General features: G+C 43.0%; 1 protein-coding gene across 8 annotated transcripts in view; it reads left to right on the top strand.

Annotated features, from left to right (window-relative positions):
• The window catches only part of prdm16 (PR domain containing 16), a 115,164-nt gene that overhangs the window by 23,272 nt on the left and 73,195 nt on the right, over positions 1-18,697 (top strand). For all 8 annotated transcript variants that reach the window (XM_068597778.1, XM_068597779.1, XM_068597777.1 and 5 more), the window contains exon 2: positions 9,658-9,708. In XM_068597778.1, coding sequence (XP_068453879.1) covers positions 9,661-9,708 — 48 coding nt within the window. In that variant the 5' untranslated portion in view covers positions 9,658-9,660. The remainder of the gene's footprint in view (positions 1-9,657; positions 9,709-18,697) is intronic.

Genomic DNA, 18,697 nt, shown 5'->3' with positions numbered 1-18,697 from the left:
CTCGATAAGCCGGGGAACATCAATCTTAGTGACAGAGATAGTCTCCGCTTCACACTAACAGGGTCGTAAAGGGCCTTCACCTTATATGGCCCAGCTAATAAACTCATTTGTGATGAGCCCGAAGGTCAACTGAATGGATATTTGCATTAACCTGCATGTTAGAGGTGGGTTTTGTCTTTGACAAAGTATAGAGCATTTGGCCGTCAGATATGAACGATGGAGGGATCAAAAGTGTGATCGACTGATGTAGCAGCACTTGGTTTACGAGTTAAAAGTGAGATTGAACTTTGGAAGGACATGAGGTATCTCTCAGATATTCAAATTCTACTTGGCAGTGTCTCTCGCACCACAAAGTCCACTGTTGTACACACTTTTTCCACTCAGTGCCCAAGGATAGCCGGCAGCATCATATCATCGCTTTTGCAACATCATTACCACAAAGTCTTTTGAAGTCTGACACCATCCCTGAAATTATCAAAGCAAGTGACACTTCAACTCATCTTGGGTTTTGATGGCAAAAACATCAGACAATGGCCTTTGTACAAGGGAGTGTGACAGCTACATTATCTCCACTCAATTGTATCTTCTCGGAAGAGTCCTCAAGGCCAAACCATAAAGACTGATGACAGACGCTCCAAAGATGCAACTGTGTTATTGTCAAGCGGTAGTTGACGAGATGTCTCACAACATGTTTTTACCACCCGCCGCCGGTTTCATCACAGACACACAATAGTTGATCTTTGCGTAAACAGGACGGTAGTGAATCAAGTGATTACAATGTTTTTAGACATTGTAGCCATCTAATCAATTTCATTAGCTGCATAAATCATGACAGCTTGACATTTATTGTGGAGGTGATGGGTTGATCCTGTGGACTTGGAGACAGCTCTGCTCGTGATAAATGTTGCTATCTCTTGAGACCAAGGATAGAGAGAGAGAGAGAGAGAGAGAGAGAGAGAGAGAGAGAGAGAGAGAGAGAGAGAGAGAGAGAGAGGTGAGAGAGGGAGAAGTGAGAGTGTGTGTGTGTGTGTGTGTGTGAGTGTGTGTGTGTGTGTGTGTGTGTGTGTGTGTGTACAGAAAGACAGAGGGAGGGTTAGAAAGAAGAGAGGAGGTCACTGTGCAGCAACCAATGTTAGACTGAGCAAATCAATGGGAGCAGAATGGTGGAGGATTCATTTGCACAATGGGCTCAATCAATCATTTCTCATCGGTACTTTGGTGTTTTGAATTGTTACGGCTCTTCCATGTACCTTTTGAGAATTTGCCTATTTATTTTGGCGGTCAACTGGGACAATTTACAAGATTATTTGCTGAAAAATCCAATTAATCCAATTTTCTTTGTCTGAAACACTGTTGACACTTTCCTTCTATTATTTAGAAAGTATTAGCTTCTTAATGGCTGGTGTTAGAAGAGAATCTGAAAATAACCAGTCATCACAGGGGCCATTATATGCATTTGGCAATACTTTGTCCTTTGCCTCAACCCCATGCAAAGTATGTTACCTCACTGGCCACCACAGTGAAAGAAACCATGTGTAGCCAGTATGTCCAGACAGTATCTTTTGGCAGTAGCAGCTGGCCTAACTGCTCTGGTCTTTATATGTTTCCACTGGGCAAATAATCTGATTGGCCACCAGAAAAAAATCACAAGGATAACCAGTGCACTAGTTACAGTCCATTTGTTAAACACAAATCCCTCTTGTGTTTTATCTCCAGATCATACTCAAAATGATACACATGCTAATAACAGCCATTACAGCTATTAAGCTGCCGTTATTATTTATATCGTCTACAAGCCTCAGTTACTGGCGTTTGAAAGAAATCCTTTGACTTTACTTGTTGATGGCATTGTAAAATGCCAAAACAAATAATGAGGAAACACACAAAAAGGAAGGACAGCATCATGTTAGACAGATGCAGGGTTCAGTGTGTCTAAGTCATTTGATGTACCTGTTTGTTGTTGTTAATAAAAGAGTGTGTGTTCAAATTTATTGGTGCAATAAAAACCGGTATACTCACAGACTGCCTAAGACAGAGTGTATTGTGAACACTAGGATCTGTGCCCCTTTCCTCAGGACACGCCATATCATTCACCTCTGTCCTGCTGATGATCTAAGATCCAAGCTATACATCTTCCCTGTAAACTCACACCAGTACAAAACAAGCATTGAGAGTAAAGATAGGCAGAATAACTAACCTTGAGTGTACAGAAGACAGAGGACCTGCAGGAGGTGTTGGATCTGCATAACTCTGACTGCTGTAACTATGTAATAGTTCTAGTATGTGTCTAATTTGTCTCTTTTTGGTGCATCAGACCCAGCTGCACACAAACAGAAACACACTCATACCACTGAGCAGGAAATCCATGGCCAGGCCTTGTTTATTTATCTGAAGGAGAAATCTCGTCAGCGAGGAACCCGGTGTGGCTTTGGCCTTCTCAAGCATCATCATCATCATCATCATCGTGTGGAGGGCTTGACCTTGGTATAAACCCTCTGAGCCCTAAAGAAAGCCCTTGCTTGTCCCACGCACTGACCCATGTATACATGCACTTAGCCTCCAAGTCGCTAGAGACTTTTCAGTTCTATGTTTGGGCCTGCGCCCAAACTCTTAGTATATGTGTATGTGTGTTGGAGAAAATTGAGGAAAAGCCACAGGATGGATTTGCAGGGGGATGCCTGACCGACTAAGACACACAGCTGAAAATACTAACTCAAAATGGTTCTTTCTCCTCATTTCCCTACGTCCTCCGCCTTCCCTCTGTCTAACTTCTGCCCTTTTAGTCTTCTTGTTTGAGCCAGTTGGTCCTTCCTGTACATATATTGGATTTGAAGCATGCAGGAGTGTGGAGTAATGTAAAGCTACCAAAACCCCTATGTTTATGTTGAAATATGCAAACGGTGTAAATATTTAGCCGGACCCTGACAAACGATATGCAATTTACTCGCCAGTTGTCCGTCGTCACGTGACAATATCTCAGTGGCTGCTGTCCAGAAAAGCCCCTGATGTGATGAGAGATCCCCCTCTCTGTGTTTCCGTGTCCTTTTCTACCTTTCTAAAGGAATTCCTGGTTTGAATTAGGAACTCATATTGGCAGTAGACGGAGGGACAGACAGTGTGGTCTGGTGTGTGTTTCTAAATACACAAATTTAGTTTGCGAGGGGAAATGGAGATATGAAACATGTGACATTGCTGAGCTGAAAAGCCAATATCAAATTTATGTACTGCATAAATGTAAACATTCATATATGCATAGGTTGCGCTGGCATCTGAGGTATGTGAAATGAAAAGTATCCGTGGCATGACCTTTGATTCAATCTATATGCCCTCCAGTCAAAGCCCTAAATCTTTCTCCCATAACCCCCTGCTTGCTCAGAGGCAATATCTGTCATTGTAAGAATGGGAGATCATTAGAAATAAGGGCAATATTACTTTTCTTCCTGCTGCCACGTATCGATAAACTGCAACCTTTATCAAAATGAAGAGGAAGGAAGTGATATATCATCATCTGAAATGCATGCCACAGCAGCTGCTGATGCTGTGTAGGCAATCCTCTTAGGCCAAAAGGTAGGGTTATTTATTGGGCCTCAACCCTACGGCTGTCACAGCATCTGCTAGCGGAAGATCTATCGGCACGCCCTTATTCACTTATGATTATTACTGATCATCTGCCCAAATGACTTATCAATAAAGCGAAGGCCAAGCAGATAATTTATCTGTATGGTTCTGTCAATATCAAGTTCAGATACAACGGCCTTAAAAGGATAGGGGGCGTTGGACGTCAGGTGATGGATGGTTATACAAGGCCCCGATGAAAATATGACCCTTTTAATACATTTGCAAAATCCTGCTTTCTTCCTCCTCCCTCCACCTCCCTTTGAATTCCTCTCACTCTTTTTCATAAAAGTGAGCTTCTTTCCCAAGGTTTGTTTGCTGACTAAGTGCAAACCTCACCTTTAAAACATCACTTTCTTACAGAGAAATGAGTTCAAACGCTGCAACTGTCAGATGTACGAATACAAATATTGAATCCGCCCATTTATACTGAGCACATAATGTGTGGCAGCCAGACCGTACATGTCTATTCAAGACCTGTGAATCATGCGGGATATTGAAATGATGACATAGACCTGCCCAGAATCGCAAACCCTGCCAGGATATTTCACTACGACATTTTCTTCATGAATCACACAAAGACTCTAAGGACACGTAGGGTCAATGCTTGTTCTGTAAATATGAGCCGTTTGTATTTGACAAGTGGCCGTGACTTTCAAGAGTCGCACAATAGTTCATAGTGTTTGTCCTCCAAATCTAAGCTTTGTGCGCTAAGCCCTATCTCACCAACAGTTCTCAGTTCCGTCACAGGGCGCACCTTGCATAGACCCATCTGGAGGTAGGGTTGGGTAACCGTGTTGGCTTTTGGGTGGTGTGATAAGTGTCAAGCTAATCTGATCTCTCTTCTTTTTTTAGACAATGGCATCTCATGCATTCCTTTGGCAACAGTTTATTTTGCTTTTACCAATGAACCATATAATTTCCTCACATTAAGCTGTGGAGCAAACAGTGATTTTATATATATATATATATATATATATATATATATATATATATATATATATATATATATATATATATATATATAATTGCCTTCTCAATCAACTAAGACGGAGAAAGCGAGGGAGGGGCAAGAGAGAACCTTTCCTATCAGCACTCGCATTGATGTTTGCCTTGGCCAGAGCACCTCAAGTCTTCTGCTCCTTAAAGTTATCATTACTTTATTTTATCTGATGAACGCCCAGTTTCCTGGTATTTAGTGGTGCAAATTTCAACCCTATGCTCTCGCGTCCTGGCTTGGTCTCCCCGCCTTTCTACTTAAGCTCAGTGAGCAACCTCATTGTTGTGGCATGTTTTTAAGAGGTCGTAGCTCTGGTCTTGTTTTGGGTCAGCTGTCAAGGCACCTATCTGTGGGAAGCCTCGAAATAGCCCCATTTTACTCCCTTTGCCATGAGAAAGGACTTGGGACTACAACCAGGCACTATTTGACTTAATGCTAAAAAGCAGAGTGTATCAGACTTGTATCCTTAGTCAAACAATCTCTGATTCTGGCAGGAACGTGTAAAAGGTTTGTTATCAGGGTGTTCAAATGATAGCAGGAGGGCCTTGGAGAAAAACACTGGAGACTTGATACCCTCAGTTCTTTTTCTTCCTTTTTTGGAGTCGTGCTGTTCCATTGATTGTAAAGTGTTCCGATCAGATTTGCCAGTATCTGGGAGTCAGAGGAGTCAGATCCATTTGTTGAGATCATGTTTGACATGATGGTTAGCTCCTATTTTAAAGGCTCCAGCAATGAGAAACAGAGCCTCCCCTTTCATTTTTCTTTCTTTTTTTTCTTCCTTTCACTCTGACAGAAATACACTTTCTCTGCAGTTTATTATTCAACACGACCCGCAGTGAAAGACCGCTTCCTCTCCCATCCATACGTCAAAAAGATCAATAACCCGTCCAGGGCATTGCCACCACAATGAAACCTTGTCAATGTGCCAAGAAGCTGCAAAAGTTCCCAATAAATGCGTAGCAAAACTTTCAATTTGTGGCTTTCTTGGTGTGGCTGTTGCAGCCAATGGGTTGTCAGTCAGGGCCCTGGTTCAAAAAGCTCTGAGGTTTGTTTGCTGCTCATTCTTTTTGGAAACTTGCGGCTCTGTGACATCCGCAGCCATCCATTGAGCCGTGTTGCTGTATTGCCTCATATTATCCACAGTTGTAGAGAATTGTTTTTGGCGACAGAATGCGAACATTTTCCTTCGTGGGGCCCTCTTCAACTCCTCGTGTCTCAGGATGAGGAGGATGATGATGATGATAATGATGTTGATGAGCAAGCTTTGTGAGACCTTCCTCCAGTTGCTACGGCAACATAGCCCTTTCATTGGTGTGACTAGAAGTCATGATGCATGGGTCATTGTATGGAGGTTTGACTTGAGCTGTACACACAAAACCACCACATGGGCTTCATGGGCCCGAGACAGAAAACTCCTTTGGGGCATTATGCTGTTTTTTTCATGTTAAATGAGTTCTGAAAATAAACTGAGCGGGATCCTGCTCCGTCATGTGTTTTAGGCCGTGACAGGTCTTGTGAAAACAATGAGGCAGTCCACTCACTGAGTGTCTCTCCTCATGTCTTGTTTTCTTTGTCCGCTTGGTCATCATGGCACGTCAATATGAATGGTGCTAAGGTGATGTTGAAAAACTCCTGACTCTGTCCAATAACAAAAGCTGTGCTATGAAACTAATAATGGTGGGGTTTTCCCTCCTGCCTAGTGTGAAAGTCCACGTCACAGACATGGTGAGAAACGCACACACACATACGCACATCCACACACACACAAATACACACATTTATGCTCACCCCTAATGAGGGTCTGGACAGCTCTCGGTGGAAGGATTCTGCAGGTGGCTGCACTTTCATCAAGCCACGACTGAATTTGTTTATGTTTGAGGTCATATGGGCCAGAGAGAGAAGTTTGTGTGCCCAGACCCACACACTTGCACACACTTTCTAATTACCCTCGCTCCAGTGTTTTCTCTTTTCCATAAGACATATTGACATGTCAGCATTCAGCGGGGTAGATATAGAACAAATGGACAATTTTACCTCTCTCTGTGTAGTGGAAAATCTATCCCTCTCCACATAGGCCGGTCTCTATTTGGACCTGTCTCACCTACCCAGAGTAAAAGTCACTTTGAGATGACTGTGACACGAGCAATAAATCATAGCGCGCCAGTCAGTGCCCAATCACATTTTCCTTCCTTAATTAATAGCTTATTTATTTACTTGGCGGGGTCCTTCTGCAAGGCTGTGCTATTTTATGTGTTTTTGTCTGGTGTGTGTGTTTGCGCAAGCAGTACAGTATGCTAGTGTTGAAAGAGCATCTCCACCTGCCTCTGTGTGGTTATTGTCATCATTGCGCAAGCCTTTTTTTTCACCATTGGAAACCCTGATCGTTTAAAAATACAAAATAAAAGTCATTGGTAACCTTTTAAGACAATAGCAATTTGCACTACAATTGCATATAATGTGAAGCCAGGAAGCTTTATAAGGAGCATTTTCCTGACCGTCAGCTTAGTGTTTCTGTACCCAAAACTGAGGTTTGGACGATAGAAAGCCCACCTGACCCCCCCCCCCCCCCCCCCCCCGCACCCACCCCCCACACACACACACACACCTGAAGCTAAAAGACATTAAGGCATCAGTGAATGTCTGCTTGCATGTCTTCTACAGTTTAGGTTACTCCTACAGAATGTGATACACACACACACATGTTTAGACTCTGCATTTAGCTGAACAGAGCAGGGGGAAAGTCCAGAAATTGTCCTGGTGAACGCCTGGTAGCATTTTAGACAACTCAGCCAAGCTGTTGGTTTTGTAAACTGTTACAGCTGGTCCTGTGCATTAAAGAAAGGGGAAGTCCTCTTTCCCTCTCCCTCTCTTTAACTCTCTCACCCTCTATCGCCATGTTTAAAGTTCATAAGCACATTTTTACTTACAGAGCAACTAAATTTGTCATCCTGAAACCTCTTCTGCTCTACCACACAGATTTTACTTTGAAGGGTTATAGATGTTTTTGTAATCTGTTTCTTTGATTGTTTCAAACCAGCACACCAGGATCTGTCACTATTTTTTTATAAGTACAACCATTTCTCTCGAGGTATACAACACAAGCACCCTCACACAATGCTGCATAGAGGCAAGCGTTCTTATCTATTGAGTAATCAAGCTTGATGCAGCAAATAACCAGCAATTTGAAGCATTGTATGCAAAGAAATCAAACAATTCCTGTTCGCTTGCACACTCTTTAATAACAAGATCTATTTGGTTCTGTCAGGAGTTGTTCATGCCTATGTCTCCGACGTACACCAACAATGCACAGGATGTGTGTGTGTATAATCACAAACACACACTAAGACGTGCTATACATGTTCAAAAAGTGTCATAACAACTAAGAAAAAGCCGACCGGGTTCCTTGGCTTTGTTTATTCATCTGATCATCTATCATGGATAGAAGCGGATCTGATTCTCATTAAACACACTGCACCTCAGTACTCATCGTTTTGACTGGTAACTGTCGCGCCCATATTTTGAAAGGGTGCACATTTTCAAAATAGAGGTGCTACTGTTATACCAGTCAAAATGATGTGACACATTTGAGTGGCCATGAGGGACACGGCCGCTCTCGTTGTTGCGTTGTTTGAAACTGATTTCAGGAACAGGATGCTTCTGTAAAGGTTTAGATGATGTGTAAGTAGGCTGAGAACACTGTTGTAAGTATCTGTGGTGTAATTGCTCCCATTTACTGAGTCTGAGAAACAGATTCCTTGACAGCTTAATGTAGGAAACCACTTCGTACGGCACACCGGTGCACATATGGCCCATCTGGTTCACTGTTTAGTGAGAGGAGAGAAAGACGAGTTGAGAGTGAACTTATGGTGAGATAACTGTTTTTCTAATTCACTAGGGAAGAAACAGTCTCACGGAGAGACTTACCGTCTGGTCACCTTTATCGAGAGGCACATGTGAGTGCACACATCCACAGGCCCATACACACAATTCATAACCACCTCCTGTGAATTGAGGCCTTGTATAGAAAGCGGCATAAAAGAAGTTGCTGTATGCCAGAATTGAAAGAATGGCTTCACAGTTTCCACAGCAGATTCCACAGCAGATAAATGTCTCTTTGCCAATCACGGTGGGCCATGCTGGTTGAGGAAATACAAACTTCAATATGTCAGCTCTAATGTAAAGGCGGTCAGCCTTGTCACAACATCCAAACAACACACCTACTGTGAAAGGGCAGATGGGGAGGATAGGGAGTCTGTGCTGGAGAAGTTTTATAGGCCTAATTTCACTTAAAGTCCGTAAGTACCACGCTGATCCCCCACCCCACCTAAAACTGCTCTGAAAACAGTCTGCATCTCTTCTTTGATCCTCAGTTGCCATCAATGGGCTTCAGAGAGGGAGAGAAAGAGACAGGCCGACAGAGAAAGACTCTGGGTTGCCATTATATGTGAAATTCCCCCTCATTGCAGCAGGGCAGCCCCATCTCTTCATCATTCCCCCGTTTCCTTCATTTCCTCTGGCAGACACTGGGAGCATTCTACCACCCATCTGCCCCCAGTAAATATTGCTTGAAGGCTTAATTATACACACACACATACACACACTCTCCCTCACACACTCACAGACACGGTCTCAGCGAAATTTCCTGCAACGCTGAAGCGGAGAATTAAAATCTGTGGGGCATTCATTCATCAGAGTGTGTGTGTTTGTAGTGTTATTTTTGCTTCTGTGTGTGTTTTTGTGACCCCCTCAGTCCATTATTATATCCCTCTGGTCATATTTGTAGCCCAGAGGGTCTGTGTGATGAACTGTGAACACCCTGCGCTCGTGTCGTCAAGCAGCGATGGTCACAGGGCCGAGTCCCTGTGAAGCACAGGAATCAATATTCTCTTTTCAGTCTTTAAAAACTGATTTTCTTCTCATTCAAATAAAATAGTGTTGCCTGGTGTATTGTTCTTCTTGACTTTTGAAAAACGGTGTGTGTTTTTGGTCCCATTAATTAAGTGCTTTACCAATGAACATCTTCTTTTTTTCTGTTTTCTCAGCAGATGATGGAGGACCATGACGAAGCCTCCCCTGACAGCTGCATCAAAAAGGTAGGATAGTTACACCCGCTTGTTTTTTATTTTATCAATCCTGTCTCTTTATTTATAACTGTCATGCTGGATTTGTCTGAACATACAAAAATATATGGAAGGTGATTGTGAGGGGGATGTGATTAAGTGTCAGTTTATATCAAGAATAAAAAGTGAAAAGACATGTATTCTACCTTTTGTATATCTAGATTTTTAAGACACAATTTCCTCTCAACTCCTCTGGCTGTGCTTGAGCACATACACTCTACATATCTCCTTACATGCACATCCAGCTGCAGAGTTCTGGTATACAGAAGAAGTTTGATTTGTTTTGTGCAGTTTTGTAATAGCTTTATTTTTATGAAATGTATTTAACTGTCAAATATATTATATTTTTTTAAATTAAGAATGACATTATCTGAGCTTTCTAAAACTGACCCAGCAGAGCATACAACGCCTTAAACAAATATATCATCCTTTTTTTTAAGCATTCATTGACGAGTATTTATGTAACTTGAACGCCCTTCTTGTTGAAGAAGTGGAAGTCTCTCCTCACTCACACAAAACACCGACACATGCACACACACTGGGACCGACACGTCCCATTGACCAGTCACTGACCACTTTATGAGGTGATAAATTTATTGAAGTGGCCGGGCAGTTTGCTTTTACGTCCAGTGTCGCCAGGTCAAGACAGGACAGCGAGCAAGTTCATGTCCACCTAATGGTCCATGAAGGAACAATGGCAGCGGCGGAGTGGACACACTTTCTGAGAACAACTGGAGCCACGCTGGTGCTGCGCCCAGTCCACCTGAATCAATGATTCAAAATGGGATTGCAGTAAATTATGTTCAGTTTGATCAGATTACAAGAGCAATCCATATTTGCAGTATGGCACCAGTATTAAAAATACTCCCAAAACCCACTATTGGCATTGTCTTGAAAAATTCAAATGTTCTTTTTTTTTTCTCACTTCAAAACTGATTGACTGACCTTGCAGCACAATAACAATACAATACAATAATAGTTGAAGTATGAGCTGTAGTTGGAAACATTTGTTTACAATTTTAATGTGGGACTACGGTGATTAATATTGGTTGACAGCACTAAGCTAAAACATTCATTATGTCACACGAGTGGCGTCCATCATGGATTTAGCTGTCAAAGAAATTGAAACTGAGATGTGGAATTTGTCTGCAAAGTTTGCATGGGCCCTTTGTCTTATCTTACATGACATGACGGTCAAAACACCAGGAGCAGAACTAATGGTGGACTATTTTTCAATACGTGCTGCAGCTCTCCTTAATAAAAGCAGTGTGTGAGAGGAGGCTCCTCGTGAGCAGCCTGAACAAGACGTATTTCACTTCAAATCTCTTCTGGCGTATTTCACCATTATGACCAGTTTGGCAAGAAAAACAAAATAACGTACATGTCCTCATTTGCATTTCAGGTCAAGGGTCGTGTTGCTGTTCCCTCTATAAGCAGGCGGCCATGCAAATCACAGTCCGCCTGGTTGATTTGAAATCCTACATTAGTCAATGAGCTTATTTTAGGAGTTGACCGCAGGTGGTTTGGGCTAGTCTATGTTCCCCACATGTTCGTACAATGTGGAAAAACCTTGACAGATTTATAAACTACCTCACCACCTTTCACACAAGTGTGGCCCGGGTACTTCACTCTGCGCGCACACACATATACACACTCAGAAGAGCACACACACACACACACACACACACACACACACACACACACACACACACATGCGGTGATATGAGCTTGTTGTGCAACACACAATCTCAGGCTCACACAGATGTAGAATACAGACATACAGTATGCTTACCTACAGCACATACAATCCAAACACACACAAACACACACACCGGCCACATCTTATTATGCAGAGTGTGAGTCGCGGTAGGCCCTCATCGGGCGGTGGCAGACCACATGCCTGTTATGAATATGAATGAAATTATGCATGAGCCATTCCTTATGACATGACTCATTCATCCACATCGTGCAGTCTCTCACACATGTGTGCGCGCACACTCACACACACACACACACGCACGCACACACACACACACACACACACACACACAAACATTAACATTGATTCCTTTCTCCACCATGTCATTAACATCGCTATGCTTGATTAAGACAGAATGTTGATTGAGTTGTAGCTTGTGAATAAACTAGTTAACTGCTGAAAAGTGTGTGTGTCTGTGTGTGTCTGTGTGTGTGTGTGTGTGTGTGTGTGTGTGTGTGTGTGTGTGTGTGTTTGCATCACTGCAAGTGTTATAAGTTTGTATTTGTTGTCGCACCTTGCAGACCTGTTGTTTTGTTTCTGTATGTTATTTATATTTTACATAGAGGGAAGTATCAGTGCACATTATTGAGTCAATTTAAACTACATTTCAGCCACTATGGTCACAGATCGTTTCTATAGGCAGGCTGACAACTGCTCCACAAAACTAAAGTATGTGGATGGATTAATAAACGAAATGTGATGTATGAGCACTGAAGACATAAGGAAGGCTCACTTTTGGCTGCTCTCTCTGTTTAAATGAATTCCAGAAGCACGAGGCTCTGACGCAGATATTTCATCAGTAATGGAATATTTAGTAACCTCATCAATACATGCCAACTTCATAGCTTATACCACTGCCGCACACAAACTCTGTGTTTGACACAAAATAAGTATTTGGTACTCAAAAGATAGATTGTTTTGTTGACTTATGTTGCTTAACTTATTGATGTTATCCTGAAGTAAACCAGATACTCATACTCATGAATGAAAAAAATAACATAACAGTAAAAAATATATGGATATTATCGACAAAAGACATTGGTCTTCCGAACATAATTGTATATATTTATACATGCAAAACCCACTAGATTCTCAATAATACGCATTGAAACTGACCAGCAACACGAGTTCCTTCACGCTACTGAGTCGCTCTGAAAAGAATGTAAAGGCATGTGGGGGCACTGCTAGAGTCGGGGTTAATGCAGGGGATAAAACGTAAGCAAAGATGTTATTGTAGCTTCTCCAGTCCACTTACTGAAAGCTGCCCAGAGCTTAAAACTGTGTGTGTGTGTGTGTGTGTGTGTGTGTGTGTGTGTGTGTGTGTGTGTGTGTGTGTGTGTGTGTGTGTGAGATTTAAGGCCTTGGATTCATATCCAGCTCTTGCTTAGATATGGATCGAGCCATATTGGCTTACACACATGCATCTTCACAACCCACCCACACGCAGAAAATAAAAAGATGTGTTATCGGAATTCCCTCTCTGCTTACGCCATCCATCCTCCTCCACTCATTTCATCCCCTACTCCCTCTCAGCAGACACTATGGTGTTGTTGGAGCTTGGATCGCTATCAGTGGCTATTGATGCCAGGATCAAGGATTGTTTAGTTTGGTCCGGTCCGGCCATACAAATCAGGACTATCTGTCTGTTTAGCTGTCTAGGCCCTGCTTACGTATATTCTCATTCACACACTGCACATACACTTAAGTCTGTCTGAGTGTGTGTGTGTGTGTCTGTGTGTGGGTGTGTGTGTGTGTGTGTGTGTGTGTGTGTGTGTGTGTGTGTGTGTGTGTGTGTGTGTGTGTGTGCGTGTGTGTGTGTGTGTGCGCATGTGGAAGTTAATAGGGTATCGGAGTACTTGTGTTTCTTTTTGGATTCCTTGGATTTAAACGTAGTAGCCAGATAGGGAGCAGGGGTTAAGAAGGAAGTCTTTGCACCGTGTATGTGTGTGTGTGTATGTGTGAACGTGTACATGTGTGTGTATGTCTGTGTGTGTGTGTGTGTGTGTGTATTTGCGTTAATCCTCATCTTCAGAGGAGCGCTGCTGTCTATCCTGACGTGTGTAAACACTCCCGCAGATCAGATGGCAGATAATGACTTCCAGATAGACACCCTCCATTCAACCAGCAGAAAAAATCAATGAGCACTGATTGCTTTTTTCCCAAGACGATCATCTCCCCCGAAGGCTACTATCTATCTCTCTCTCCTTCTATCTCCTCTGTCTCTCTCAATTTCTTCGTCTCTCTTGCTCTCCAAGCCCCATTCATTCACCTCTCAATATCACTCAGATTGAATCAATTCATGTTACGTTCACAGGGGATTTACTGTGAAAAGAAACAGCGGAATATCTCTTCAAGACGATCAAGTCTCTGTTACTCCGCCTGTGTCACTCTTCCTCTCTTATTTGTCTGAGTGACGGTGAACATGCTTGCCTAACGTATTTCTCTTTAGCACTGATGATTACCAGATAGTGATTTGTGTCTTTCGGTATGTTGTTGACAGAGATTTGCTAATAAGTTAAACTCTAGTTGTGTGTGATGCAACATATGCAGTACATGTTTTAACTGCATAATTTGCAAATATAGAGAGGGGTTCATATGAACTCTGACCTATAAGTACATTTTTTCTCACTCTGTGTTGAAAGACAAGGGAGCCAAATGGGGGTCAGCTGTTGTTGTGAGTCAATGTGTGTGTGTGCGTGCGTGCGTGTGTGTGTGTGTGTGTGTGTGTGCGCGCACCTAGTTGTGTGTAAATGTCTTTTTTCCCCATATCAAGCCGGGGAATTGAATCTCTAAATATGCTAGCTAAATGACCCTTAATGTATGAGGGCTATTATGTGGACAGAGGGAGGCTCATGGGTCACAGAAGTGATCCAGTGCTCCAGGCCATAGTTTACCCCCCGCCAACAGCGCTACACTCCCCCATCCCTCCCCCTGCTTAAATAGGCTCATGATTGATTGATAATTATGATAATTTGTTTGAAATGATTATCTGGATATTATAATCACTGCCACCCCCAGTGCGCCACGGGGGCAAGTCATTTTTCATGCTGCTGAACGTCACAAATGCCCCCTGGTTACAGAGGTGGCTCTGTGTGTGTGTGTGTGTGTGTGTGTGTGTGTGTGTGTGTGTGTGTGTGTGTGTGTGTGTGTGTGTGTGTGTGTGTGTGTGTGTGCAAATTTGACATAATGGCCAAACCTTGGAATTACAACTTCCAGGTCCATCAAGTGACACGATTCGGACCAAAAATATTGTTTCCAATAAACTTACATTGGGAAAGAGACGTGTGTAACTGAGTGAATATATTTGATTTAGTAAAGTTGAGAAGCTCTTATTTAAATCATTAGGTCCTCCAAGTCGTAAATGCAGTGACAGTCCAATCCAGAGTCGTTTATGCAGAAGATCGCTCCAAGATCCTGCTAAATCCATCTGAATCTGAAGTCAAACGTTCTCTGCTTCATGCGCCACCAAGCGACTTTCATAGGAATGAATGGGGCCCCGGCTCCAACGCTATATCCAGTTCTCTTCATACATCCGAGAGTGGGTTCCCCAGAGCCTTGTCTGACCAATGATTTTCCCTATAGACAGACATCAATTTAGGCCTAGAAAGTTAGATTTTACCAAAACATATCTGTCACATTTTAAATTTACTCAGTATGCCATAGATGCAGTGCTTAAATCTGTTGGTCAGAAAAAACTGAAGACTTTTATTTTTCGATTAATCGTCACTGAAAAATTGAGTGAGTAGGAGACAAAATAAATACATAGAAAGATTTGTCCACGCAGAGGGAAAAATAATGACTTTACCTGTATGATTTACTTTATGTCTGCTCTTGAAAACATAAACCAACGCATGATCAGGAAGTTCCCAAACATCTTCTTGTCATTCTCGGGCCGTGAGCAAACACACCGTAGCTGCAATCATCCCGTCTTCTCTGTCATTTGAAGGAAAAGAAGGGGAGGAGTGTGTGTGCATGTGTGTCTTGTGGGGGGTGCAGGAATAATATTTGTGGTTTTTGCTTCACCCCGAGATGACTTAATGATGATATGGGTCCCTTTCTTCTAGTGGGCAGGGTTACGTTTTAATGGGACCTGAGTGACATGTTTTCATTCGGCTCCGTAACCTGCCCCCCCCCCCCTTCCCGAAACCCCCCAGCACCATCGGTGTCACCACCTTCAAGATACACATCGACAAATCCTGCACCGTATCAGGCCAGACGCGGAAAAAAAGTGGATTCAAACCGAAGGCAGTGAGCTTGGGTGGTAGGTTACGGAGGGATGGGGAGTGGTCCCTCGCAGACACACAGACAAATATGCAGAGACTAAGCTCACATACTGAAAATCATGTATGTTGGGGAATGTTTGGATCCTAAGGCAGGATAATCTTTCAAAGCATACCGCTTGCCGGCCAAGATTGATCTGACAATTTAAAACAAATACTCCCTTGAAATACTCAATGCATGTAAGTTTGATCTGTCTGCTTAAAAGAGAAGTTCCAAACCCTCAAAATGTGCACATATTGCGAAAAACACTCATACGTCATACCATCGCCTCCCCAAAGCGCAAAAGCTTGGCTGGAGGTGTTATATTGAGCGATTTATTGACTCATTATTGACTATTCATTGATAATGTTGGAGGATGTTTTCATTTTCAGCACGTTACAATCTTTATTATGGTGTATAAATAATGTGTTTAATATATTTAATCATTGGCTACAATCAAATCATCTGTCTAGATTTTGTGAGCCAATAGCGTTGATCGGTGGAAGGTCACGGTCCGCACAAAGTCAGGGTTGTTGGAGAGGAGGTGGGGAGTAGGAGGAGAGGTGAAGACAGAAAGAAATGCTCTTTCTTTCTCTCTCTCTCTGTCTGTCTGGTCTGTGGGAACGGTCCCGGCCATGGCCGCTGCAGAATGCTGTCATTATGCCTCGTGAGGAGCATTCACTCAAAGGCCACTGCTGTGTGTCACTGTGTTCATGTATGTGTGTGTGTGTGTGTGTGAGTGTGCCACTTTTTAACTTGCATTGGCACTTTTAACGACTGTGTGTGTGTGTGTGTGTGTGTGTGTGTGTGTGTGTGTGTGTGTGTGTGTGTGTGTGTGTATGTGTGGGCCCTGACTGACGCATCTCTGTTGTTATCGCCGATCAAAATCCCGACGTCACAATGAAGTGAAGCGCTGGGAGAGGAATTCAAGTGGGAACGAAAGAAAGAAAGAGTGGAACAGATAGAGAGAGACAGAGCGAGGGGGCGGAAGAGAGGCACGAGGTGATCGGAGGCACTTTCACATCAGCTGGCTCCCTGACCTCTCTCTCTCCCTCTCTTTCTCTCCCTCTCTTTCTTGTGCCTTTCACTCTCTATCCGTCTCTCATTCCGTCCCTTGTGGTCTTTGTCTCTACATAATCTCTCTCCCAGTGGCCATTCCAACACATTCTCTGGGGTCACCCAACAAAAGGAGGGCGGCGATAGGCTGACAGTTGTGGGGGCCGTCATATGAGTTTACTCACGTACACACACACACACACACACACACACACGCACACACACACACAATAATTTTCACACATTTGTTTTTACTATCTGTATAAGAACATTCTGTTGCTCCTTAATTATCACTACGTGTGTAATACTTGACATTGCTTCCCAAATATATATTTTTTTAAATTACGATTGCAAATATCATCTCCTGTTTTAAATCAGCAATAATCCTGCAACGTCAATTCTGAGCTATCGACCAACTGGGACCAACCATGTCATGAAATTTGATGTAGATAGAGGCCATAACACGTTTTAGTCAGGGTGGATTCATCCCTCAGCCTCTTGCCGAATAGTTTTTTTTTTTTATTATTATTTATAGGGTGGGTGGACTTCAGCCCTTGGGAGAAAAGTTACACTTTAAATTCCACAAACTGATGTTAATTTTCTTTTAACCCTTATGCTAAACTTAATCCCAAAACTAAGGAAATTCTATTGTCAAATGAGGCGAATAAATATTCTTTGAACTCTTCTTTTCTGCGATTTGAAGATAGATGAATGCAAAAATGTGGTTTGGTGCATAGAAAGCGGAGATATTGAACATGACATCTCTCGGCCTTCCCACTTACTGGTTAAATGACCCCACTGAGGGGGAATATTTTCATCTTCCTGTGCTTGTAAGGATATTTGGCGCTTGTACGCTTTGAAAAAAAGACACAAAACACACAGACACCCACAAAAACACACACTCTCTTTCGTGAAACAAGAAAGCAGTGAGGCTGGTCAGGCATTGGTGATAATAACATGACGGGCCTCATGCCGTTACCACAGAGACTCAGAAGCCAGGGGGAGCAGAGTGTGGTCCGGCTCTTCAGAAATATGTTCACGCATCAGACAAGCGTCTCGTGAAAACGAAAGGGTTCATCGAAACGCTACATGGTAATAGAGTATTTTTTGTGCGACTCCAAATACGTCACAAAATACTTTCTTATTTTGACCTTTGAGGAAAAATCTATACTGTGTGATATCCAAAAGACAATGGGAGCTTTGGACACACCACATCTACGGTTTTATAAAGTCCCTCTTTGTTGTAATTTCTTCGCAACACTTCATTAATCAACTTGAAAAGAGGAAAGGAAAAAAAAATAATAAAATGCCAGAGAAACAGACATGGCGTGGGAGATGGGGAGGTGTTGACACAACGCAATGTCTATAGATAGACGGGCAAAAGATGGAATTCAAGCAGGAGAGTGAGCGTCAGTAAAGATGGAAACCCTGAGAGGGCAAAAGACAGCCGGAGGCAGGGGGATAAGGGGGGGGGGGGCAAGACAGGGTAGGAATGCCAGAATGCCCAAGAGAGGCAAGAACTGCCAGGCCAGTCACAGACACAGCCCGTCTGGGGGAGAGAGACAGAGAGTGGGGGCGAGAGAGGCTGGCCCCGCCAACGCAAGGTCATGTGAAAAAAAGATACCCCTTTCTCCACCCACCCGCCGACCCATCCATCCATCCCTATGTCTGCACCGGCTCTGCCCCCCTTAAATATTTTGGATAGTCAAAACATCTGAAAATGTTAATTCAAAAAAAAGAGAAGAATACGAGATACAATTGAAGGATAAGACAATGGCGGGAGACAGTGGAAGTGTGTCTGGGCGTAACTAGTCTTCAGGGAGCTTTTAGCCACCGAGTGGTAAGTGACGTGTGCCGTGTGTTCAGGCTGCTCTGTTAACTGTCTTC

This window comes from Clinocottus analis, unplaced genomic scaffold, assembly GCF_023055335.1.
Source record: "Clinocottus analis isolate CAN_PGR_092001 unplaced genomic scaffold, fCliAna1.0.p SCAF_4, whole genome shotgun sequence".
In the NCBI taxonomy this organism is placed as follows: Eukaryota; Metazoa; Chordata; class Actinopteri; order Perciformes; family Cottidae; genus Clinocottus; species Clinocottus analis.
This window is presented reverse-complemented; position numbering and strand designations above follow the sequence as displayed.